Source organism: Chiloscyllium plagiosum, chromosome 40, assembly GCF_004010195.1.
Source record: "Chiloscyllium plagiosum isolate BGI_BamShark_2017 chromosome 40, ASM401019v2, whole genome shotgun sequence".
NCBI lineage: Eukaryota > Metazoa > Chordata > Chondrichthyes > Orectolobiformes > Hemiscylliidae > Chiloscyllium > Chiloscyllium plagiosum.
Window position 1 is genome coordinate 23,509,020 of NC_057749.1, and position 25,572 is coordinate 23,534,591.

The 25,572-nt window shown below is 40.4% G+C and overlaps 1 protein-coding gene across 4 annotated transcripts in view; it reads right to left on the reverse strand.

The window, feature by feature from the left end:
* Positions 1-25,572, reverse strand: part of vps13c (vacuolar protein sorting 13 homolog C) — a 286,760-nt gene that overhangs the window by 92,821 nt on the left and 168,367 nt on the right. For all 4 annotated transcript variants that reach the window (XM_043680592.1, XM_043680591.1, XM_043680593.1 and 1 more), the window contains 9 exons: positions 24,515-24,628; positions 23,236-23,339; positions 20,458-20,625; positions 16,757-17,061; positions 12,937-13,084; positions 5,590-5,743; positions 4,824-4,957; positions 953-1,122; positions 242-474 (listed from right to left, as the gene is read on the reverse strand). In XM_043680592.1, the coding sequence (XP_043536527.1) occupies positions 242-474; positions 953-1,122; positions 4,824-4,957; positions 5,590-5,743; positions 12,937-13,084; positions 16,757-17,061; positions 20,458-20,625; positions 23,236-23,339; positions 24,515-24,628 (1,530 nt within the window). The remainder of the gene's footprint in view (positions 1-241; positions 475-952; positions 1,123-4,823; positions 4,958-5,589; positions 5,744-12,936; positions 13,085-16,756; positions 17,062-20,457; positions 20,626-23,235; positions 23,340-24,514; positions 24,629-25,572) is intronic.

A 25,572-nucleotide genomic window follows, 5' to 3' on the forward strand; every position in this document is an offset into this window, starting at 1 on the left:
TTTATAAATTTCCACTGTCACCCTAAACCTATGCCTTCTAGTTCTGGACACTCCTATCCCAGGGTAATGACCTTGTCTATTTACCCTATCCATGACTCTCATGATTTTATAAACCTCTATAAGGTCACTCTCAGCTGACCAATGTGCCACTTTGAAGTTGAGCAACAATGTTTGAAAGAAATACCAAGATATAGTAATTATTTTGTACAGTATTTAGGATGTGCACATAAGCTATACCAACCACCAATGGGAGAAGCCTTTCCAGTTTGTTTTGAATATAACTGGACAGATTTGTCAGCTGATTTTTCAGGCATAGCTTTGATGAAGAAATCTGCCACATTCAGCAAGAACTCCACACTGGCGCAAAGATACAAATGTTCCAGCACAGTCGTGATTGATATCTCATCCTCCATCTGGTTGTACCGCAACTCAATCATGACGTTTTCCTGAGCATCTTGTTTCTTTTCAATCATTCTGCAGTGAAAGGAAACATTCTGATCATTTAAAAACATGATTCATGCAGTAAAATAATTAATGAAGTAGATGTTGGATAATTTAAAAATGAGAAGAATAAAGAGGAGGAAGGAAACAGATACATTTAAATGATTTTCAAAGGGGAGTAAAGTGAGAAAATTCAAAAAGCTACAGAAAAGTAGAACGAGACACATAAAGAGCACTTTCGAGAAGAGTGCAAAGAGAAGGAAAAAACACCATGTGAGCACAAGTAATTTTCAAGTTCAAGTAAATTTGAATGTTTAACGTTTACACCAGTTACAGGAATAAAGCTATTCCATTGCATGATTCCTATGGTATATTAACAATGCTCCTTGCAAGTGAAGCTAAATTTCCCTCGACCCGAGGTCATTATTATCTGAAAACAAATTGAAAATATTCAGCAATAATAATAATAATGGCAGCAGAGGAATTAGAGAGCAACATAACTCATTCTAACCTCTGTGTAACTTTTTCAACTCCATCTCTTAGATCATCCAGTGTACATGTGGTGAGGTTCATGTCAAAAACCAGCGAACCATCCGTGAACATCATCCCTGAAGCTGTGGTGAGATGTAACCTGAACTCCCCGAGACATGAACCTTCCGGACGCTGCAGCTGGTCAGTAGACTGCAATATGCAAAGTTCAAAAAAACATTCTACAAGCATGTTTGGAATAGCGTTCTGAATAAAATAATCTACATGGATTGAAATGTTTAAGCGATCAAAATGCGGATGCTGGAAATCTGAAATTAGCATAAAATATATGGAGAGATTCAACTCGTCAGGCAGTATCTATGGAAACATTTCACATGGATGACCTTTCAGAGGTGCAAGAGCTTTTTGGCTTCATTTTGGGAACATCATCACCAAGTTGTGCAAGGAGTGCTTACATGCAGGAACACAACTTTGCTGCCAGCAGACATCACCAGCCCGCACATACACTGCTGTCATTTTAACACCTGGATGAGGAGGGACATCACTGTTTGGGAACAGGCATAGCATCAGTCTACAGATTCCCAACTTTGGGAAGGGCCCCTCCCAGTGAAACGTAGGAACTAGAGGGGGCCAAATGATGATGGATTTGGAGTGAACATAATAGGGAAGTGGCATCCCCGAAGTCCTACTCTGCAAACACCGCAGGTGAGGGGAACTCTGTTCTGTCACCTCCATCCTGTACATTCTTAACTTGATGACATGGATGATATTTGTGCAGAGATCATTTTGGTGGGTTGGATAATAACTCCAGAAGTTTTAAGCCTGAAATTGGAAAGGGGTAAAATTAACAAACAAGAGGATCGGTAATAGGGTGGGTGCCAAGAGGAATGAAATAACACATGCAACATCCATAAAGACTGGGGATTAATATAAAAGTGCACTGAACCAAGATAGCAGCAGAAGTGACAATTGAAAGTCATTCAATTCAATTCAATAGAACTCAGAAAGCTGCAGAATGGTGAAAAAATGGCCTTGTTCCTCCAGTTTGACTGAAGAGTCACTTGAGCACTATTCAGCCAAAGACTGAAAGGTCAACATGGAAGCAAGATGGAGAACTGAAAAGTTCAAATTTTTATCTCACTGCAAGGAAATAAAGTATTGCACAAAATAACATAATATGCAATGAGGGAAAGTGGAATAATAAAGGAAAATAAAGCAATTAGTTTTCTTATATCCTTAGATGATCAAGGTTAACTCTCAAATACGTGCATTTTTTAGCACCTTCCCAAAGCACAGGATGTCCAAGAGTGCTTTATAGCCAACTAAATGGCTTTGAAATGCAATCACTGTTCTAAAGGCAGAAAGCAGAACAGCCAATTTCATACACCAGATCATCTGCTCCAAGTGAGTCTGAGAGGTTTTCAGCCTTTCATTGAACTAATTCCCAGTTCTGATGAAAGGTCTTGGATTGGAAATGCTAACCTGGTTCTTCACCACAGAAGCATCTTGTCCACTTAGCATTTGACTTTTTTCTTTTTATGTCAGAATTTCAGCAACATTTTGCTTTTGAAGCTGCTTCATGGGTTGCTTGAAAACTAAATATTAGCCAGGGCATGGGAACTCCCCTCTCTGCTGAAAATAGTGCCATAGGATCTCATGCCCACAAGGGGGAAGACTGAGACTCTATTTAACATCTTACTCAAAGGACAGCATTTTCAGATGTGCAGCGATCCCCACTTGTCATACTGAAGTACTGGTCTGATAAGAGAAATCAAAGTATTTGGAATGCTGGAAAGCTGAAATAAAACCATTACGTTTTGGAGAACTTCAGTCTGGCAGCATCAATAGAGAGGCAAAGCTAATGTCAAGTTTAATAATACTCTTCTTTGGAACTGTTCATATGATATTGAATTGGAGAATTGGAGAAATTAATATTGTGCTCAAATTGGTATAAACAGTTGCCCATTCAAATTATAATGCAGTGTACAGATGATAAATTGTTTGAAGTCATTTGCCCGAAGAGTTTTAGAATATTGTTTGTCAACCTCTATATAGCCAAACTGAATGAAATGGTCAAAACAGCGGCTTCTTTTTAGGGTTCTCTACATAGTTTTTCCAAGTGTTTATCATTTCATTTGAATGACACGATTCAGGTGACATTAAATCTCTCAAAAGATCTTTAACCTCTTAGCATTTAATCAAATGTACAAATGTCAATTAAAGATTGCTCATTTGCCTGACTTTGACCAGTAGCTAACGTCAAAGTCTTGTAAAAATGAAACATTATGCTCGCAGTTACAGGCTATGTATTTTCTGCTTTGAGCAATCATTCTAGCCCGCAAATAAACTTGACTTATGACATATAAATGATAACTACATTTATACAGTACTTTTAAAGACAATAAAAGCATCCCAACGGGCTTCACAGGAACACTATATCAGATATGAGCCAAATGGGAGGTATACGTTACCTCAGCTGCGTAATACAGAGAGTCTGCAAGTTGTCAGGAGAGGTTGAGGCCAATAATTAACACAATTAAAATTGGAGATGCACACAGCAGCAGAATCAGAGCAAATGAATTAGTGTTGGAGGAAGGTACAGAAAGATGGTATGATGACATCATGGTGGAATTTGAACACAAAAATGAACATCTAAAATTGCCACATAAAATCCCACACCATGAGAACTACAATATTTTGGAGTGAATAGAATAACACATTGACAATATTTATATTTTATATTTAAAAATCAAAATGATTGTTTGCTGAACAGATTGCAAATGTTAAACTGTAGAGACATGACTCTACTTACGAAAACTTTTTATTTCTTGTAAAGAGTCTAATGTTAACAATCTTATCTAGGCTAGTATTAACCTTTCTGAGTGAGGATGAGGTGAAGATCACCAAGAATAGAGTTTCAACCAAATAAGCTACTTCAAGAAAAAGTAATCGCATTGTAGAGTGACACTTTGTGGAGGATCTCCACTCAGTCATGATCTTACCATTGTTTGCCATTTTAATTCTCCACCTTGTTCTTACACTCACTTTTATTTTTGGCCTGCTGCAGTGTTCCAGTGAAGCTCAATGTGTGCTTGAGAAATAGCATCTCACATTCCTAGAAACTTTAAAACCTTTCAGATTTAAAATTGAGTTAACCAATTTCATACCATGAAATCTACTTCACTTCAATTTTTCATCACTTAGAACTGTTTTATTATTGTGCCTCACTCTGGATCTATGCATTATCATTTACCTTTTGCTCCATAACATCTTAGTTATGTAATCTCTCCTACCTTCTACCGTATGCCAGACCTTTCCTTGTGCACTTTCTTGCATCCCTTCACTTTACACACCAATTACATTTCTACTTCCATACAAATTGGAAGTAGTGTTATAATCAACTTTAGTCATTAACCTGCTCCACAGATACCATCTGATGTGCTATTTCCAGCACTGTTTTTGATTTCCAGCATCTACAATGTTCTTTTAAGTATAACATGATTTCTGATTTTTGCTCATGATTTAGAAAATTCTTGTAGACAGCATTCTTTATTGCTGAAACTTTATTGCTGGAACAGCACAGCAGGTCAGGCAGCATCTAGGGAACAGAAGATTCGACGTTTCGGGCACATGCCCTTCTTCAGAAGCATTCTTTATTGCACAGCTTCAGACAAACATGGACAGATTTTAAAAAGACATAACTATTTTCAAGAAGGGCTTATGCCTGAAAAAGGGCTTATGCCCGAAACGTCGATTCTCCTGTTCCCTGGATGCTGCCTGACCTGCTGCGTTTTTCCAGCAACACATTTCCAGCTCTGATCTCCAGCATCTGCAGACCTCACTTTCTCCCCATAACTATTTTCAACTCTGGATGAAGTAAACATGCAACTTACCTGTTTGAGGCCTTCAGTAGACAGCAGAATCGAAAGTGATTCAAACTTGAAATCAAACTTGAGTGTCTCATAAGGCTCAGGTTTAAGCTTGGATTCGACACGAGTCACATCACCTGCTTTCACCCGTGGAGAGCCTGCAAAATGATGTACGGGATTCAGACACTTACTGAGTCAATGCATTGCGATTAATCATAATGCATGTGACAGCTTGACATCAAACTAAACAACAAACTTGATTGAACTCTGCTATTTTCAGGAGTATTTCTAGCCTATTGCTGCAATCCCAGCCCAATTGTGAATTGGATTGATTTAATCAGCATCACTCTTGTCTGCAAACCAGAAGTTGTTCTGCAAACAAAAAGTCATGGGAGGGGTTTGGTCAGATATGCAGAATGGTGACAAAAAATAACTTAATCCAGAAAGTGTAAGGTGACCCTTTTTGGGTGCATTATAAAGGTAAGGAGTGCATGGTGAATGGCTCTGATTGCTGAGGGTGTTGCCAAGGGGATGCAAAGTTTCATTGCCGACATGAATCCTCTGAATTTGAAACACATGCAATGCATGTGCAAATTCCTTTTATCTTCAGAAACCAAGATCATGAGCAATTATGTGTGCAGTTTCTAGCATGCACACGCAAACAAACAGACGACACTATGCACCAAGGTGATGATTTTACATTGGTTTCCAGTGCAATTTATGCAATAATCTTTAGTTCACCAGCACAGATGAAAAGCCAAGTGTCAGCTTCTCCAAAATGGTCAAGTACCTTCACATTGATTGGCTCCAGAAGCAACAATTTTGTCTCTTATTTTGTCGGAGTCTTTTGGGTCCACTGCAGCATTCTTATCACTTGTTGTCTCGCCGAAGTTTTCCAGCAGGATTTTCAGAAGGATTGTCAAATCATCCTGACTAACTGTAACCTGCAAACAAGACACGACAAAGAAAACCAAGCATCAATGTCATGTTTTTTCAGGAAATTTTCCACTTGATATCAATACTGATTTCTCACCATCGAGGAGCCAAGAGCTGAGAGGGTCAAGAGTAGCTTTGTCATTTCTACCACATACAACCGATACAGTAACCATGAGACAGTGCTCCTCCAGGACCAAGGTGCTATATGGATAACACAAACTACACGATCATACACAGGGCGGCATAAAGTGCATATAAAGTGCAAAACAGCACAATAATTCCTGACACATCAAGACAATAGCCACAATGGTGAACAAATTACAGTGCTATCAAAGAATGAAAATTAATAAAACATTGTTCTAGTAGCAATTCAAAGTCATGCAAAGAATATCAGGTGGAATAGACTCTGACCATACAGTGTTAAGGAGCCTGATGGTTAAGGAATGAAACTGTTGCACAGTCTGGCCATGAGAGACCGAATGCTCCGGTATCATCTGCCAGATGGCAGGAGGCAGAAGAGTTTGAGTGAGGGGTGTGTGGGGTCTTCCACAATGCTCTTAGCCTTTCAGATGCAGCGTGTGGTATAAATATCTGTTAAGCAAGAGACAGAGACCCTGATGATCCTCTCTTGTAGGGTCGAGACATTGCAATTCCCGAACCATGCAGTAATGCAGCAGCTCAGGTTACTCTCAATGAATCGTCTGTAGAATACGGTGAGGATGGGGTATGGGAGGTGGGCTTTTCTCAACCTACACAGGACGTAGAGATGCAGCCGGGCTTTCTTGGCTATGGAGCTGGTGTTGAGGGACCAGCTGAGATCCTCTGCCAGATGGACACCAAGACATTTGGTGCTCTTCACAATCTCCCTGGGGGAGCCGATGTCCAGCGAAGACTGGTCACTCCGTGCCCTCCTGAAGTCAACAACCATCTCTTCCATTTTGTCCACGTTCAGGTAGGTTGTTTGCTGTTGTTGCTCCTCTCTGTATACTGACCAGTCATTCCTGCTAATGAGACCCACTACAGTTGTGTCATCAGCAAACTTCATGATATGATACAAGCCGTGCATCCTTGCACAGCAGGGTGAACATCAGTGGACTGAGCACATAACCTGGCGGAGGGGCCCCATGCTCAGTGTGACAGTGTTGGAGATGCTGTTCCCAATCCGGATGGACTGAGTCAGGAAGTCCAGGACCCAGGTACACAGGGAAGTCTTTCGGCCCAACAGACTCAGTTTTTCAATCAGATGCTGAGGAATGAGAGACTTCATTCTGCATTTAATACTATGAACATTAAGCTGACGTAAATGTTCTTCTGCACCAGGTGAGTGAGGGCCAGATGGACGGTGGTGGAAAAAGCATCACCTGTTGAGCGGTTTAGATGTTACACAAACTGCAGGGTGTTCAGTGAACGGGCACCAGGGTCTTCATATGCCTCAGTAAAACAGACAGGAAAACATGAGCTGACATGTCCCCATCTCTCACTGCTACAACAGCGAGTGTAAATATCTGAAATTCAACAAGGAAGGTCAAATGACCAAGAGCATGAGCAAGTAGTAACATGCCCAAACTCTTTTTGTTAACAACCAATGAATTTCTGCAATGTTATTTAAGGCTCAATGGAAATGTTAATACTACACTTGGACGCGTTATCAACCTAACAAGTTTTCTTTCAAAGGTAAAGACAGGATTTTTAAAAAATAAAATAGAGATTTTACTGGTTAAAGGCAGTGGGAGCCAAGATGCACAAAAGACAATGAGACAAGTGTATAAAAAAAAGAGATTTAGCGAACAGAATTAAGGAGAATCCCAAAGCATTTTATTCTTATGTAAGAAGCAAGCAGGTAATGAGAGAAAGGATTGGTCCACTAAAGGATAACAAAGGAAGGCTGTGTGTCGAATCCGAGTGAATGGGTGAGATTCTGAATGATTACTTTGCATCAGTGTTCACTGAGGAGAGGAACATGATGAATCTTAAGATTAGATATAGAAATTTGATTAGTCTGGATCATGTTGACTTAAGTAGGGAAGATGTGTTGGGTAGGCTAGAGATTATTAAGGTGAACAAATCCCCAGGACCAGATGGGATCTATCCCAGGTTGGAGAAAGTGAGGACTGCAGATGCTGGAGATCAGAGCTGAAAAATGTGTTGCTGGAAAAGCGCAGGTCAGGCAGCATCCAAGGAGCAGGAGAATCGACGTTTTGGGCATAAGCCCTTCTTCAGGAATGAGGATTCCTGAAGAAGGGCTTATGCCCGAAACATCGATTCTCTATCCCAGGTTGCTGAGGGAGGCAAGAGGAAATAGCTGTGGCAGTGACAGATATCTTTGTGGCATCCTTAAATACAGGTGAGGTGCCGGAGGACTAGAGGGTTGCTCGTGTTGTCCCCCTGTACAAGAAGGGGAGTAGGGATATTCCAGGTAACTACAGACCAGTGAGCCTGACATCAGTGGTGGGAAAGTTGCTGGAGATGGTACTGAGGGAAAGGATCTATTTATATTTAGAAAAGAATGGCCTTGTCAGTGATAAGCAACATGGTTTTGTGCGGTGCAGAACGTGCCTTACCAACTTAATAGAGTTCTTCAAAGAAGTGACCAAGTTGATAAATGAAGGAAGGGCTGTTGATGTCATATACATGGACTTTAGGAAGGCGTTTGATAAGGTTCTCCATTGAAGACTAATGGAGAAAGTGAAGTCACATGGTGTGCAGGGTGTTCCAGCTAGGTGGATAAAGAACTGGTTGAGCAACAGGAGACAGGGACGACAGAAAAGTGGCAGATCGTTTTCAATCCAGACAAATGTGAGGTGATGCATTTAGGCAAGACTAATTCTAGAGCGAATTATACAATGAACGAAAGAGCCTTGGGAAAAGTTGATGGGCAGAGAGATCTGGAAGTGCAGGTCCATTGTACCCTGAAGTTGCTGCACAGGTGGATAGAGTGGTCAAGGCGGTTGAGTAGGTTAGCTTTATTTTCATTAGAAAAAAGGAGATTGAGGGGGGAGCTGATTGAGGTTTACAAAATCATGAAGGGTATAGACAGGGTGGAGAGAGACAAACTTTTTCCCAGGGTGAAGGATTCAACAACGAGAGGTCACGCTTAAGGTGAAAAGTTTAAGGGGGATACATGTGGCAAGTACTTCACACAGAAGATGGTGGGCGTTTGGAACATAGAGGCAGGCACGGTAGATTCATTTAAGATGCATCTGGACAAATGCAAGAGTAGGTGGGGAGCAGAGGGATACAGATGCTTAGGAATTGACCGACAGGTTGAGACAGTACATTTGTATAGCCTCAGGCTTGGAGGGCCGAAGGGCCTGTTCCTGGGCTGTAAATTTTCTTTGTTCTTTATTCCAGATCTCTGCAGGGCAAGATTATGGAAGGGTTTGAAGAAAAAGTTGACAATTTTGCATTTAAATGTTTTGAGAGCCAGAACCATTGCACAGAGGGGTCAAAGGTGATGAATTGTTAGAAATTAGAATAACAAGTGCAGAGAGTTCAATGATATGGAGTCTATAGAGAGTGCAAGAAAAGCTAACATTAGGACACTAAATAAGCAAAGCCATGAAGCATGGATAAGGATTACAGTTGCAAAGATGTCAGAACTAAGCAATTTTGCTGACTAAGAATAAGCTTCCTGGGCATCTATTTCTAAATATCTTCCAAACATCTACATGTATTATGTATCAGCCAATCATTTAACAGAAAAATCCTTCACTTGGTTTCAACCTTCTAATCTATTTCTTCAAACTCCTCTGTTGCCTCTCATTTCTGAAAATATCTCTGATTTTTCCTGAAACATGTATGTCACTTGGGCAAATGTGGGTTAATTAACAAATGCATCCATAATGGCAAATCATATTTAAATAACTTGCATGAGAAACCCACGCAGACACAGGGAGAATATGCAAATGCCACACACAGTTGCCCGAAGGTGGAACTGAACCAAACTGGGGTCCCTGGCACTGTGGGGCAGCAGTGCTAACCAATACTGCACAATGTACCAAGATTATTGAAGTGCAATGTATTTGAGTGATACGGTGAAGCATATTGTGAGATACACAGCTTGTGAAACAACTGCACAGTGGTTTCAAATACACAACTGCGACTCATTTTCTTGCCACAAATATCCTCTGACCTGCACTTCCTACTACTAAATTCATTGGGAGCTTTCCACATTTTCACTGATAAATCATTGCTGTAACATCAGGGTGCCATTGTTTGATGTGTTCGAATTACAGGATCATCTCAAATTGAAGATTCCAATCATATCAATAAAGCATTTGACACTGACGAAAGCAAATCTCCATTGTAAAACTGATCAATTCTGGTTTACTGACCCATAAGTTTAAGTACATTTATTTCTGCATTCTATATCACAAACATTTCAAAGTTACTTACACAATTAACTAATACCACAGAAAAAGTCCATTTGACCAATCAAGTTTGTGTTTGCGATTTGTTTTCAAATGTATATGCTAATCTTGTTAACCTCCACATTTTAATGTTTCTCATTTTGAAGTCAACTTCTATTTCCCTGTCAAACAAATTCATCAACTGAGTCAACTTCTGTCATTGGACAATGATTTCTGTATGTTTACTTCTGATTTAAATCCATGCACAAAGACCACAAGTGACATTTCAAGTTGCTCTTCTTTCATCAGCTTCTCTGGTTATGATGAAAGGTCAGCAACTATATCCTCTCACCTTGATACTGTCTGACCTACTCAGCATTTTCAGATTTCCAACACCTGGAACATTTTGTACTGATTTATTGTATGAAAGTCTGGAAGTGCTCAACAATATTAAGTCAGTCACATCTATTTCTCATTCATATGCTGCTCCCTGGCGATAACATCCAAGAACACATCAGGTTCTACACGTATACTGACGACACCTATCCTGCTTCATCGTGACCTCTGCTGGTCTGACATACAGTGCTGAATAATCAGAAATTCCCTCCAACGCTATACTAGAATGTCAAAGCAATCATCTTTGCCCCCAACTACAAACTCAATCACTAGCTAGAAACACTTACCAATTTCCCTGGCAATAAACTGGAAAGGTATCAAAGAGTTCACAACCTTGGTGTATTTTTGACACAGAGATGAGCTCTCTGCTACATAACTCACTCGTCACCAAAACTGCCTACTTCCACCTTTGTAATGACACTGGGGCTTGGATAGTGAGGAGAGAGGAGATAATATGGCAGATGTCGCATCTTGTCTCATTATTTAGGAGTGGGTCATGGGAAGGGGAAGAGATGCTGGGGCTGGCTGAGGAGTAGAACAGATCTTCCAGAGGAAACAACCCTTTGGAATAAAGAAAGGAAAGAATGGGAGATAGATTTCTTGAAGGCATTATGGGAGGTGGATGGAGGGATGAGAGCAAAGAATGGATCTAATCACAGTTTTGTCAATCACAGAAGATGAGAATGTGTGTTTGAGGAAAAGGTAAGACATAGCAAAACCGCTGTCGGAGGCAGCACTGAACATAGAACATTCCAGCGCAGTACAAGCCCTTCGGCCCTCGATGTTGCACTGACCTGTAGAACCAATCTGAAGCCCATCTAACCTACACTATTCCATTCTCATCCATATGGCTATCCAAAGACCATTTAAATGCCCTTAAAGTTGGTGAGTCTACTACTGTTGCAGGCAGTGCATTCCAAGCCCCTACTAATCTGAGTAAAGAAACTACCTCTGTCACCTGTCCTATACCTATCACCCCTCAATTTGAAGCTATGTCCCTTGTGTTAGCCATGTTCTATGTTAAATGCTGCCTACTACACCAGAGTCTTCCCTTATCCTCAAACACAAATTCTCGTCTTCTGTGATTGACAAAACTGTGATTGTGTCCACTCTTTGCTCTCATCCCTCCATCCACCCTGTCAAATGGGATACAGATAGTAAAACAAGAGAATGCAACAGAGGTGTTTGAGGAAACTCTAGTTCATGTAGCTTGTAGAATCAATGCAGACTCATAGCAGATGCCGATCAATAACTTAACAATGGATTTGGAAGTGGATTGTGTGAAAGCATGAGCAATGATTTGGAAAGCTAATGAAATACTTGAGTTCAGAGCACAAAACCACAGTGATACAGGAATCCAAGCGAGGAAGTAAACCCCCACACAGGACTGAAATAAAGGATGTTCTATATATTCCACAAAAAGACCAGCTCAGTTATAAACCTACAGGTTCCACAGTAAGACATTTTATTTGGACAAAGTGAGTGGATTCAGAGAAATTACTCAACTTGAAAACAATTACTCCCATCTCCCCCAAAACGTGTAATGATTAATGACTAACACAGCCTCAGTTCATTAAACAGACTGTCCTCAGGTCATTCTGGTAGGAATTATGGGAATGGTGGGAAGTCCGGCCAGAAAACCAGAAACTCTCAATCATAAGGTGCAGGATCATCAGTTTTCTGGATTTTGGAAAAGGAAGGAGAAGTGAGCTGCTCCTGGTCAGCTCTCGAGGGAAGACCTTCAGAGGGGAATGAGGTTTGTGACAGTCTTTAATACTAATGTTGATGTTTGGCAGAGAGAGACCAGAAGAGGTGCAAAAGAGTTGGATTTGGCTTTTTCTCAGTAAAGGTCATATGCTAAAAGTTGGATAACAATGTTCAAGTCAGACTGGAGAGAATGAAGTGCACCAAATTAAAAAGGAGATAGTTCTAATTATTGTGGTCAGCAGGAAGGTTGAGACAGCTGGTGCCACACCAGTACACCTTAATGAAATGATCCATAAAGATCAAGAGGTCGGAGAGAATGGAGTACTTTGAAACAGAACCCTGAAACCACCACGCAGGGTAAGACTCATTGTCAAAAGAGTGGGCAGAGAGGCAAAAACAGAGAGCTGAGGTGATAGGCTCACAATTCACAGCAGTTGAAATTAAAAGGATAAAACGGAATATATTGCTAAGGACTGATAGTACAACATCAGATACAAAAGGTCAAAGAAGAATGAAAACAAGCCAAGTCGAAGACCATTACATTACCAACTGTTCCACTGTCTTATTCCAGGGCATAGCTGCTGTATGGAATGATGTGATATATTTTCACATTAGCTTATTGACAACTGCTCTTCAACTGAAAGGTGAAGGCATTCACCAAAGAACATCCAAATGTCAGTGTAACACTGCATTAAATGCTACAGCAAATTCATTTTTGTCTTTCATTGAAGCCTTTGCAAAATACTTACATTCATTGCTTTCAGATCTCCATTTATTTCCATGCCAGGGATTTTGTGATACCACGCTACAGCCAGATTTCTTTTTATTGTCAGCAGCATGTTCACTGGCTGCAAAATCAGAAAATCAGGCTGCATTGAATCCTTCTGGAGAATCGTGCTGAAATGAGAAAGGAGCGATTTCAAGAAATTAGAACTGAACTGCTTACAATAAACTCATCGCCAACAGCAAAAGAATGCAAAAAAGTATTAAAGATTAGAACACAAATGTCATGTTCATAAGGCCAAATCCAAACACTCTTTATTACAATGTTTTGCAAAATGGTGGATCTTCAACAACTTCATGAATGGGGTTTAATCAAACTTGAGTGAACCCTTCGAAGATAGTGTAAAAAGCTGTCACCTCCACCTATTTGCTCACTCGCATGTGTTTCATCACGAGGTAGATAACACTTAATGACAGTTGATCAGATCTGGAGCTTCTTTTGATTAGAACTGAACATTATTCAAGCTTGCACAATAGAGGCTTTCAACACTGCCAGAAATCTTAGCAGGAACATATTTTATCAAAGCCATCTTCATAGCTTTGCAGATTCCCTCCAGATTACTTTAAAGTTGGGATTACATACTTATAGACAGAAAGGAACTGAAATATGGAATTACATGTACGTTCTGCATTAAAAAACGGTTAAGGTTTTGAAAGGACTAGAGAATTAGAATGGTTCAAAAGTAATGTGAGCAGTGATCACCTGGTAATTATTGAAAAGACATGTATTTATGAAAAGGAGACAAATGAAGCTTTTAGGAGAGATAAGGGATGTGGTATATGCCTTTACTGGATGGATAAACCTTGTTTGGAAGAGATGGGGATGACGTGCTGAAGGCTGACTAACACCACTCTTCTTGAGTTAATTCCTGTTTTCCAGAACACCTGGGAAAGGCCAGGAAAGACCTCTGACATATGCATTAAACAACATTTGCGACTGAAGCATTTAGAAGGAACTTCACAGGAGGAAAATCTTCAAAATTCTCTCTGTAAAGAACTTTTGGAGACCTGAGAAAATTCCTGACTACCTTAAAACCTGAAAGTGGAACTGTTACTTCCAGTCAAAGAATCAATTCTAATTGACTTTCCATCTGAATTGAAGTCTAAAGATATTCCATCATGAAACAGCAGTCAGTATTTTGATCTCAAATCAGGAGTTGACAGGAAATTCGGGGAACCGTGAGAGGTCATCCCATTATATGATTTCAGTTTGGAATACTGGTCCATGGGGTATCTGTTTTCCCTTTTTGTTCTTTTTTGAAATAAGTCTGCAAAGCTGTAGTCTTGTTTGTGACACTGTTTGCACTTCAATTAAAGGGGATGAAGTTTAATTCTGCAATATAACTGAGCTGTTAACCAGTTTTGTTTCTAATAAAGGAGTTAACTCTTGACTTTATTCAAGATACCAGGTAGAAATCTCTCATTATTACATCTGTGCAGAATAAACGAAACACAATTTGGCCATTTTGGGGATTGCTGTAACTCACAGGGGACAGTGTGCTGTAAATCAAACCCCTCTGCTCCCAGAGTCTTCACAAATGTGAACATTTGACTAAAGCACTGAAGTGTCCAATTCTACCTAACTGCCTAATTTAGATTAAAGGAATGTGCACAACTTTTTTTTTCATAGACAACAACTACTTCTCGCCTTTAACTCTTCTCAACCAATAGCAAGTAGAGCAGATGAATTGCTAATGGATATCTTTATAAAAGATCAAGGACAGCAAAAGGGCAGGATTTCTCATTTACCTAACTTGCATTCCATGCACAAAGACAAACAGACACAAATATTATCAGTGGAGGGGCAAACAATACTGAGAGGAACAGCATTTTTCAGAGCAAAGTGGCATGCATCAGCAAAGTTGATGCAGTAAACCTGTGAGGCTTCTGTCTTGTTTTCATTGCCCTCAACGAGGTCTATGCTAAACTGCAGCCAATCTAGTCACAAGGTTGTTACTACACGGAGCTCCCTTGAACCCACAACATCTAGTGCCAACTGAAATGCTGATCATAAATCTGAACACACCAAACACACTGAACAGACAGTGGTGTTGATTTGTCTAGACATCTCCCCCCCCACACACTGTTTCAATAGACAATTTACATGCAACTCAATGTATTCCAGTAATTTGCTTTTTTATTGAAACTGCAAAAACCTTAGCTATTTGCCTTGGTTTAAGCAGTATCTTTTCAATTTTTAGTCCGCAGTCCAAGTGGCTTTTACATAATTGAATTAAAACATGTATCTGGATAGTTTGACTTGTGGTGTACAGTGGCTTGATTACCAACACATGCTTCAGGCTAACCCTCACCTGTGTCCAGCACATTTCCCATAACTGTCCTCACCCTTTCCCTCCCACAACAACAATGCAGACTCCACCCCCCCGTCCTCACTTTCAACCCCACGAGTCTGTCTCCAAAGACACACATCCCTTCCACTCCCTTGTCAGCCATCCTCAGACACTGTTCCCTCCAGGAAATCATGGTCACTGCTCCTCCAATTCCAATACTTCCCCACATCACCTCCTCATGCAATAGTAGAGATGTGACACTTGCAGATTATCTCCTCCCTCCTCACAATCCATTGCCCCAGGCACATTCTCAATGAAGCAGCGATTTACCTGCACTTCATACAACCTAGTGTACTGGGCTTGCTCTTGACAATTTGGTCTCCAGTACAGTGGAGATATGCAATATAGACTGGGTGACAGTTTTGTCAAACACCTACAATCCATAAAAATGACCCCAAGCTTCCACGTGACTGCCACTGCAACATGTTCCCATGCCAAACTGTAAGTCTCAGTCCTGATGCAGTGCTCTGGGAAAGCTCAATACAAGCTGGAAGTATAACACCTCAACTTGCACTGAGGCACCTCACAACACGGAGGACTCAACAACGAATTTAACAATTTCAGAATGTGAAGATCCTTGTGGAACACCGCCGGTCACAGACCTCCAGTCGTAAAAGCATCCCTCCACAGCTACTCTTTGTGCATATATCTGAGATCTCTCTAAATGTTCACTCTTCAGTTTCCCACTCACTACTGGGGAACTTATAGTATAATCCCATCAAGGTGTTCATCCCCTTCTTATTTGAGTTCCACTCATATAGATTGTAAAAATATGGAATTAAGTCTAATGTTGACAGTTGACAATGGTTTCATGGTCAGGAAAAGCCCACCTGGTTCACTAAGTTCCTAACTGCCATCTTTACCTGACCTGACCTACATGTGTGACTCCAGATCAACAGCAATGCGGTTAACTCTCAATTGCCCTCTGGGCAATTAAGGACAGGCAATGAAAGCTGGCCTAACCAGTGATGCCCACATTCTGATTGAATTTAAAAAAACACCACCAAAGATGAAGTGCTCTCTCCACTGCCAAATCACTCTTAGCTCTAATCAACCCGTTGCACATTGAATACAACAAGAGTGGACATTTGCAATTTTATGAACAAACCGCCAATCATTTAAACAACTTTTACGAAGGGAAGAGTTAACTGAAAATAATCTTCTGCCCTAACTTCACCTGCAGAGTGCCAAATAGGTTAATCATCTCAGTCATTGCGCCAAATGCACCATCCCGAATTATTAACAATGAATTAATCTCTATCACACTAACTGAGATCAAAAGATCATGAAACAACTGAAAACGTCACACAAACAAAAATGGAAATAACTGCTCCATTCTTTTCAAACAACCATCGAAGTAAAGTTGTCATCAAAACCATTTTCTAGACAGGTTGGACAAAAATCTACTGAATTAGTTCTTCTGCTTTTATCATACCGTGAGAGTTTCAGTTGTGTCAGGTGAACCTCCATGATGTCCACCACTGGTGGCAGTGTGCACTCTTCAGCAGAGATCAGAAAAAATTTATTCTGCACAGTAATCAAACCCAAATCTGCCACAATAGCATTCATGGAGATGGAGGACTCAGGGACGATAATAACCGGAGCTTTCAAGTTGATGTCCATTGCCAGTCGGAAACTCTTCTGGGCGAAATCCTTGACGCTGGAAGCTGCTTTTTCTGCAGCCTGGGCTGTTGCTGCACTTAATGCTTCCTTTGCTGCTTGGAAGTTGTCAAAGAAGTTCTATTGACCATAAAACAAACAGTATTAACATTTCTTTTACATAAACCCCACAAAAGAATTCTCCTTATAAAAGATGAAAATCTAAACAACTGGTGGGGAATACAATATGAAGTCTTCTCAAATATGCCTGTTCAAATCAAGCCTTCAGTGTTTCACAATATGGCACTGACTGCTGCTAAGACCTTCAGTCAAACAAGTGAAAACTACTGTCAGCTTGATTTTCAAAGATAAATGACAGTAAAATCATATACAGAGGAAATAAGGCAATTTGTCTTAATTCAGCCGTGTTTTCCATGTGAGATAATTCCCAGGGATTAAAGTTTGGTTTGTAGTACACTTCTTCTACTTACTTCCCTCCCTTCTTGACATCTGGAAGAATAGACTTATTGGGGACAGTCAGCATTGTTTTACGGAGGGGAAGACTTGTCTCACAAACTTCCGTTCTTTGAGAAACTGAAAGATTATTGATGAGGGCAAGGCAGTGGAAGTATTATCTCCATGGACATTCCCAATACATTTGACAAGGTGCCTCATGGTAGGCTGAACCAGAAGATCAAATTGCATGGAATCCATGATGATTGGCAAGTTGAATAGAAAATTAGCTTGGCCATAGAAGACAAAGAATAGCTGTGGAGGGATGCTTTTACGACTGGAGGTCTGTGACCGGTGGTGTTCCACAAGGATCCATGCTGGGACCTTCATGAATGGACTGGGCTGGGGGCAGGCGGGGGACTGTGCTGGATGGGGTTTTGGGGGCGGGCAGGGCAGGTGTTGGACAGGATCGAGGGCGGGGGGGCAGGTGATTGGATGGGATCGGGGCAGTGGTGGCGGTGTTGGGGTCAGGACCTCGCACGCCGTGTGCTGCTGCAGTCTCCTCTGGGACTCGGACCTTTTTAAAGTCTGCTCCCCGTTCAGGAAAGACATTTAATCCATTAACCAAATAATCGATTATCCGAACGAAATAGTCCCCGCCCCTCACTTTCGGATAATCGAGGTTCCCGGTATATATTATAGAGGATAAAAAAGGCAGTGATCTGATTAGTAAGTTTGCAGATGACATGTAAATTGGTGAAGTTGTCATTACTGAGGAAAGATATGAACTGATATCAACAGGATAGAGATCAGATGGGAAGCTGGGCAGAGAAATGACAGATGAAGTTTACCCCGGACAAATTTGAAGTGATGCATTTTGGGAGGTCAATTGTAAGAGGAAAGTGTGCAGCAAATAGCCAGACCTGAAGGAGCACTGATATACAGAGGAATCTCGGGGTCCAAGCCCATAGCTACCTCAAAATGGCCACACAAGTGTAAAACGTGGTAAGGAAAACATACACATGCTTGCCTTTAGATTTTCTTTTAAGATTCCCTACAGTGCGGAAACAGGCCCTTTGGCCCAACAAATCCACATCGACCCTCCGAAGAGTAACCCACCCAAACCCATTCAGATACTCCCTATTAATGCACCTATCACTATGGGCAATTTAGCATGGCCAACTCACCTGACCTGCACATCTTTGGACTGTGGGAGGAAACCGGAGCACCCGGAGGAAACCCACGCAGACACAGGGAGAATGTGCAAACTCCACACAGACAGTTGCCTGAGGCTGGAATCGAACCTGGGTCCCTGGTGCTGCGAGGCAGCAGTGCTAACCACTGAGCCACTGTGCTGCCCCAAAGCTGGGGTGTTGAGTATAAAAGCTGGCAAGTCTTACTACAACAAGACGAGACTTTGATCAGGTTGCATTTGGAGTATTGTGCACTGTTCTGGTTGTCGTACTATAAGAGGACGTGGAGGTTTTGGAGAGGGTACAGAAGAGGTTTACCAGGATATTCCCTTGATTGGAGTGCATTAGTTGCAGGGAGAGGTTGCAACTTGGATTGTTTTTGCTAGAGCATCGAAGGCTGAAGGGCAATCTGACAGAAGTATATAAAATTATGAGATGCATGGATAGGGTGGAGAGTGGGAGTCTCTTTCCCAGGGTGAAAATGTCAAATACTAGTGGCATAGGTTTAAGGTGAGAAAGGGAAAGTTTAAAGGAGATGCGCAAGGCAAGTTTTTGTTTTCAGAAACACAAATGTACTGTCAAGGGAGATAGTAGAAGCAAATGCGATAGTAAGGTCGAAGAGGCAGTTAGACACATGAGCAGATAGGGAACAGAGGGATACAGACCACATGCAGGCAGATGGGCTTAGTTGAGAATCATGGTTGGCACAGATAGTGGGCCGAAGGGCAAGTTCCTGTGTTGTACTGTTCTATGCTCTCTCATCAGCTATGATATTCCAAGATCTGAGGATTACTTCTCAAATGGATTTTTCAAACTATACTGTACTCAATTTTTTTTGTGTAAAGAAACTACTCTTAACTCTCCACCCCCACTGCTCTACTCTTGTGTAAAGTTTAATGGGTAAATTTTCATTATTGATTTTCTCACTAAAATTCTACTTTATGAAAACATTTTTAAGTTAGTAATTTTGAAATGCTCCATTTAATTCTCTTCTCGGCCTTGCAGCCCATTGGAAATATTGCTTATACCTCATCTCTCACCATAATTAGACACTATCATCCACCAAATTCACCTGTAAGATGGGAGGTTGGTCAAGGAAACATCAGAATAGCTGAATTAGGAGATAAAAGTTTAATGTGCAGAATTGACAAGCAGTACAATTATCAACAATTACATGCTTCTAGACACATGTGCAGCTGTCATGTTCTACCTATAACAGATGTCCGAAATCTCTCAATGCACAATTACCTAACCAATGTTTTTGCAGCAGTAACATCCAGGACTATACCTGGCAAAGTATCATTTTAAAAATTAACTGCTGAGTGACATTAAAATTATTTTTTCCAATCTCTCTAATTTACCTTGAACTGGTAAAACATCTGCATTTACAACAAAACCACACCAAAACTTAAACTGAGCCAATGGAGGTACCATTAAGGCAGACGACTAAACACTTCTTCAAGTGAATATATTTCAAGAAAAGTATTAGAGGAGTTAAGAAGATACAAGAGGTCTAATCCATGAGTTTCAGAGTGTAGGGTCCAGACAGCTGTAGTCACTGCTGTCAGTGGTGGGATCAAAGATCTAAGGGATGCACAAAAGGTGAAATCAGGGGAAGAAACAGAATGTACAGGTAAAGGAAGGGCAAGAATGAGCAATCACATGAAAGCATCAGAATCAGGAGCATTAAAACATGAAAATCAAGTCAATGGTACAGCTGGACACCCTCAGTGGGCAGGAAGAACAGAGGTGATCTATGACCTGGACTTGACAGATACAGGCAGCATTTAGGTAACGTCAAGTTGAGCACTTTAGTCAAGAACATATTGGAATAGTTGAATTAGGAGTCAACATAAATTTGTTATGTCGAATTGGCAAGCAATACACTTACCAACAATGACATGAAGAATTTGTGTAAGTAGACCAACTGAATGCAACCCATCTGCAATGTCACCTCTCCATCCACTTTTGACATATCAAAGTAGTCTTTTCCCTCTGTAGCACTGGAACACAAACTCATCTTGAAGCTGAAAACTTCATCACCAATGATTGAAACAATCTAAAAATATACAAATAGAGTTAAGTTACTTTTTCCACTGGTGTGAAATCACTGGAAATCAAGCCCTGCTACTCCTGGAGATGTCGCAAGAGTTTAAGATTGTATAAAAATACTCAAAATTTCCCAAATTACATGTGTTTTTAAAGCCCAGTTTGAGAGAAAATAAATAGACTCCACCTACAGGCAAACAATTACAAACTGATGGCATCTAACTCTACTCATTAAAAACTTTAACCCCCTTGTAAACAGCCCCTCAACATGGACAATACATGGATGCTCTGGGAGGGGGAAAAGACTGCTAACTTAGTTTAATAGTTGCTATTCCCAGAATTCACAGAGATGATTCTTTTGGTTTGTTACGATGTTGCTCCTTGATCTTCCTTCTCCAGCACTTTTGCTCAGGTGGTGTAGGGAAGCTGGTTCACACTAATAAAGTATCTGATTCACTGGTTAAAATGCTACAGCTTACAGCAACTGGTGAGGGAAAAATAAACTGGCTTCTTCAGGTTTAAGAATATTTTTAATGCATAGAAAAGGGACAGGTCCTTCCCTTTTGGAAATGAAATGGTTTCACCCAGAAGCTGTTAACTACATGGAAACCAATCACATAATTGATGGCAGGCAGAAGGCCTGTCATCGATAACTGATTACCATTCCACAGACCAATCAGCTACCTGCCGGCGACTGAATTTCCATTTGTATACATGTCCCCAGCTCCTGTTAGTCTGTAGCTTGACTAACACCCACTATTAGGACAAGCAGCTTTGTAAACAGCACTTATAATGGTTGTCAGATAATTTGCACTTCAGAAGCGCAGTCATCCTTCAACTATCCATTAAACATTCCTTTTCCCTTTTCAATTCATAATCACAAAGACAGAAAAATAAAAAGAAACAAATAGCCTTTACAAAGTTAACAGATTAATTCAAATCTATAATTGCGCAACGAGGAAGGATTCAATAATTTGAGTGTAGCAAATGAGTTTCTAGAGAATTGTGATTAAAATCCAAGTTTAAATCAAGGGGCTTAACTCTCAACAAAGTAATCTCTGCAGGTATGAGGTGATGAAGTGAAAATTGGAAAACCAAATAAAAAGTTATAAAAATAGATAGTGAATGATGAGCATTGAAGATTTATTTCCAAATGTGTAAGTAATACACATTTCTTTGAAGGATTTTTGAAAGCCAAGGGAAAGGTGGTATAAGCTTGGCTAGCAAGTTATGACTGAGTAAATAAAAAGCTAATGATGTTATCAAAAGAGTAAAAAGCATCAAGATGAGAAGGATTTTAGTGTTCTCTAAGAAATAATCAAGATAAAGAGAAATCAACTGGGAATAGAAGATGCAAAAATAGATTGTAAAAGTTTCTGCAGGCATGTAAGAAAGGAGAGGTTAGCAATAAGAACCACTTACAAAGAGGTAAAAAATTAAAATTGGAAATAAATAAATGGAAGATAAATTAAAACGAACACTCATCTTCACAACAAAAAAACTGCAAAACATCTTAGAAATAATGGTTAACAAAGGTTTAGTGAAAATAAGAAAATTAGAGATATTACAACAAGTAAATAGCTGGTATTTGAGAAGTTACTGGTACTTGAGAAGTTATTGGGACTTGAAAAGCAACAAATTCCATAGATTAGAAAGATTTTAAAAGAGATGGCTGCAGAAGTAGTGTATGTATTGGCTTCAACGTTCTAAAATTCTTAGGAATCTAGGTTAGTGTCCATGGAATGGATGCTAGCAGATGCAACCCAGTTATTCAGGTAAGGAAAAGGAGCAAGAACAGAAACTAAGTTAGCCTTGACATCAACAGTGAGGAAAATGCTGAATTATGAAGTACAGGTTTGAGAAGACTTAGACGGCCATAACATAATTAGGCCAAGCCAATATTAATAATCCAACGATTAAAAATTTAAATCACACGAAGACTGCTCGAAAATTAGAACATGGTTGGAAAAAATCCGTAACTTTAAAGCTGTAACAAGCAAAAATTAAAATTAAGCCATTGGATTGCTATAATAACATTAGTGAGCCTATTGGGTTATGATGAAAAGCAGCTTGCCCTCCCTACCCGGCCCTTGTATATACATGTATGAAACTTTACACCAACAGCATGGTGACAGACTCTTAAACGTCTCCTTCAAGTAATGGCATGCTTCCATACTAGAGGGATTCTACAATTCTAACAATGCATATCTTCTTTAAAAGTTAAAAAATCACAACACCACGTTTAGTCCAACAGATTTATTTGGAAGCACTAGCTTTCGGAGCACTGCTTCATCAGGTGGTTGTGGAGTATAAGTTCGCAGTACAATAGCAATTTATCACCTTCTCAAAGCAACCTGGGATCCTCTGGGCTGCTCAGCTCAAAGCCTCAGCTCTGAGCGTCAGCTCAGCTCAGGCTTCAACTGAGTCAGCTCATTGGCCTTGGAGTGTTCATTTTAAGTTACAGTCTATGTGACAAATCATGCTAGCAATTTGAAGTAAATGACTATTTTAGCGATTAAAACAAAACTGTTATTCAGTTTGTGTATTTGAACCAACATGGAATAACACCACAAAGCACCAAGTGCCGCTCAAAATAATTGACTCACATTGAACAGCTTACCTTTTTATGTAGAGTCTTTGAACCAACATCTGTAACAACTACATCTTTGAGTCGGGCAAAAAGATCTATCTGCTTTGACAGTACAGCTACGGATGCATCCATACCTAGATAATCACAGATTTGATATCAAGCCACAGAACATGGTATTGCATTAATAAGCCATTTCCCCATCAAATGAGGTCCTAGGACGACTATAACTCCCATATTACTATCTTAGTGAGAATGTTGGCATTAGCAAGAGCATGTGGAGTAATGTGAGCAGTTGTTGTTTTTAAATCCAGGTAAGGCTAAAAGGCTGCAACTAATATTGGTCTACAGCCCATAAACTAAAGCCTAAAAACAATACAGAAGACAAACTCACCAATAATTTGTACACATTCATTTGAAGTGTATTTTACAGTTTAAAATTAACCCGGTTACATTAACAAACTTAATATAAGCTTTATCCCTTGTTTGAGAAGCTCAGTGAAATTTGCCTGGCTCAAGAAAATTGAGATTGATCGTCAATGGCTATAATCATGATGAGAGCCGACTAATAGCAGCAACATGTCAAATACATCTCCATTGTTTGTTTTGTATAGACACGGTGAATAGGTTATTCCATCTGATAAGTGCACAGATTGGTTTTGAGAAGAGACAAGAGGATGAATGGAGAAGAATATGTCATCCACCTGTCGATTTCGATGGCACTTGAACGTGCAGATAACTAAAGCCAATCCCTCACCACGATATCCTCAACTTAGGTACATAGCAATTAGGCTATGTATTGCTTTACAGGTGCCTAAATAAGGCGAAAGTGAGGACTGCAGATGCTGGAGCACAGCATGTCAGGCAGCATCTGAGGAGCAGGAGAATCGACGATTCGGGCAAAAGCCCTTCAGCCCTTCATCAGGAATGAGGCTGTGAGCCAAGGGGGTGGTGAGATAAGTGGGACAGGGTGGGGCTGGGGGGGAGGAGGAAGGTAGCCGAGAGTGTGATAGGCAGGTGGAAGTGGGGGTAATGAAGAAAGATTGGAGAGGAGGGTGAAGCGGATAAATGGGATGGAAGATGGACAGGTAGGACAGGTCATGAGGGCAGTGCCGAGTTGGAAGGTTGCAACTGGGATAAGGTGGGGCGGGGGGGAGGCGGTGGGGCGGGGGGGGAGGGGGGAATGAAGAAACTTGTGAAATCCACATTGATGCCAAAATAACTGGCACGAAAATAACAGTCGCGCTATCACACATCTCAGAAAATACGAGACATTGCTTTTAAATCCAGAGCTCAATCTGGTTTAATTTACCTTGTATTTTGATGTCAGCAATGTCGAACTCTTCATCACAAACAAATATGTTCAATGCACCGAGTTCAACAGAAAACTTTAGGTCAAACACATCGACTGCTCTGTCGAGGGAGACTAAATGAAAAAGCATTCACTTTGTCAGTAATGTGAAAAGAACAACCAAAAACAATTGTTACACATCTCAATTGCACTGTTTATTCCTGTTTGAATGGTAAATCTACCAACAGTAATCATATTCTAAAAACCTGACATTGCCATAATGCCTTCAATGTAGCAAATCATTTCATGGTGCTTCAGAGATACATCAGACAAGATCTGGCAGAGAGGTGACCAAACCTTGAGGCTTGAGTGCCTTAAAATAAGGATTCAAATTTAAAATAAACATATAAAAAGGCAATCAAGATATGCTATTTTCTTATTACGAGTAAAATGAGAAGTTATGGCAGCGAGGTAGGATAGGTAGGTGGTGGGCAACATAGAAGCAAAGTGACAAAACTTGAGCTCCCCCCAACCACGCTTTTCAACCTTGCTGTTCCAAGACATCACGAAAAAGCAGCAAGCAGATAATCAACCCTTCTCTGCCAAAAGGAGAAATAACCAGCGCACATTATTTGGAAACACACCAACCATATTGAGATCTGTCATTCACTTGCAGATAATGTGCACTACTACATGGCCAAAGATGGGAAGACAAATAGAATCTTTGCCTTTTAACCGTTGCCTAAGTGTACAACAAATTTGTACAGCTGAAGCTGCCTCACATCTCCATCTATAACTGTCTGCCCCATCAGATACTGAAAGAGATAATCGTTCCACAATCATCAGCAGTATGCATGATACAGACCAAGATGCGCGAAGTACGTTTCAAAGATGAATCACATCTCATACCAGGTGATGGTGCCACATGACTCATCTAAACATAATTTAATCTGTACCTCAAACAAAATTCCTAATACAGAAAGAGATCAAATAGCAACAAAACTGAGTTCAACAATTTTGTTTATAATCCACTGTGGATTTCCACCGCTTGCAGCAAAAAGGCTAATTTCTTGTTCACT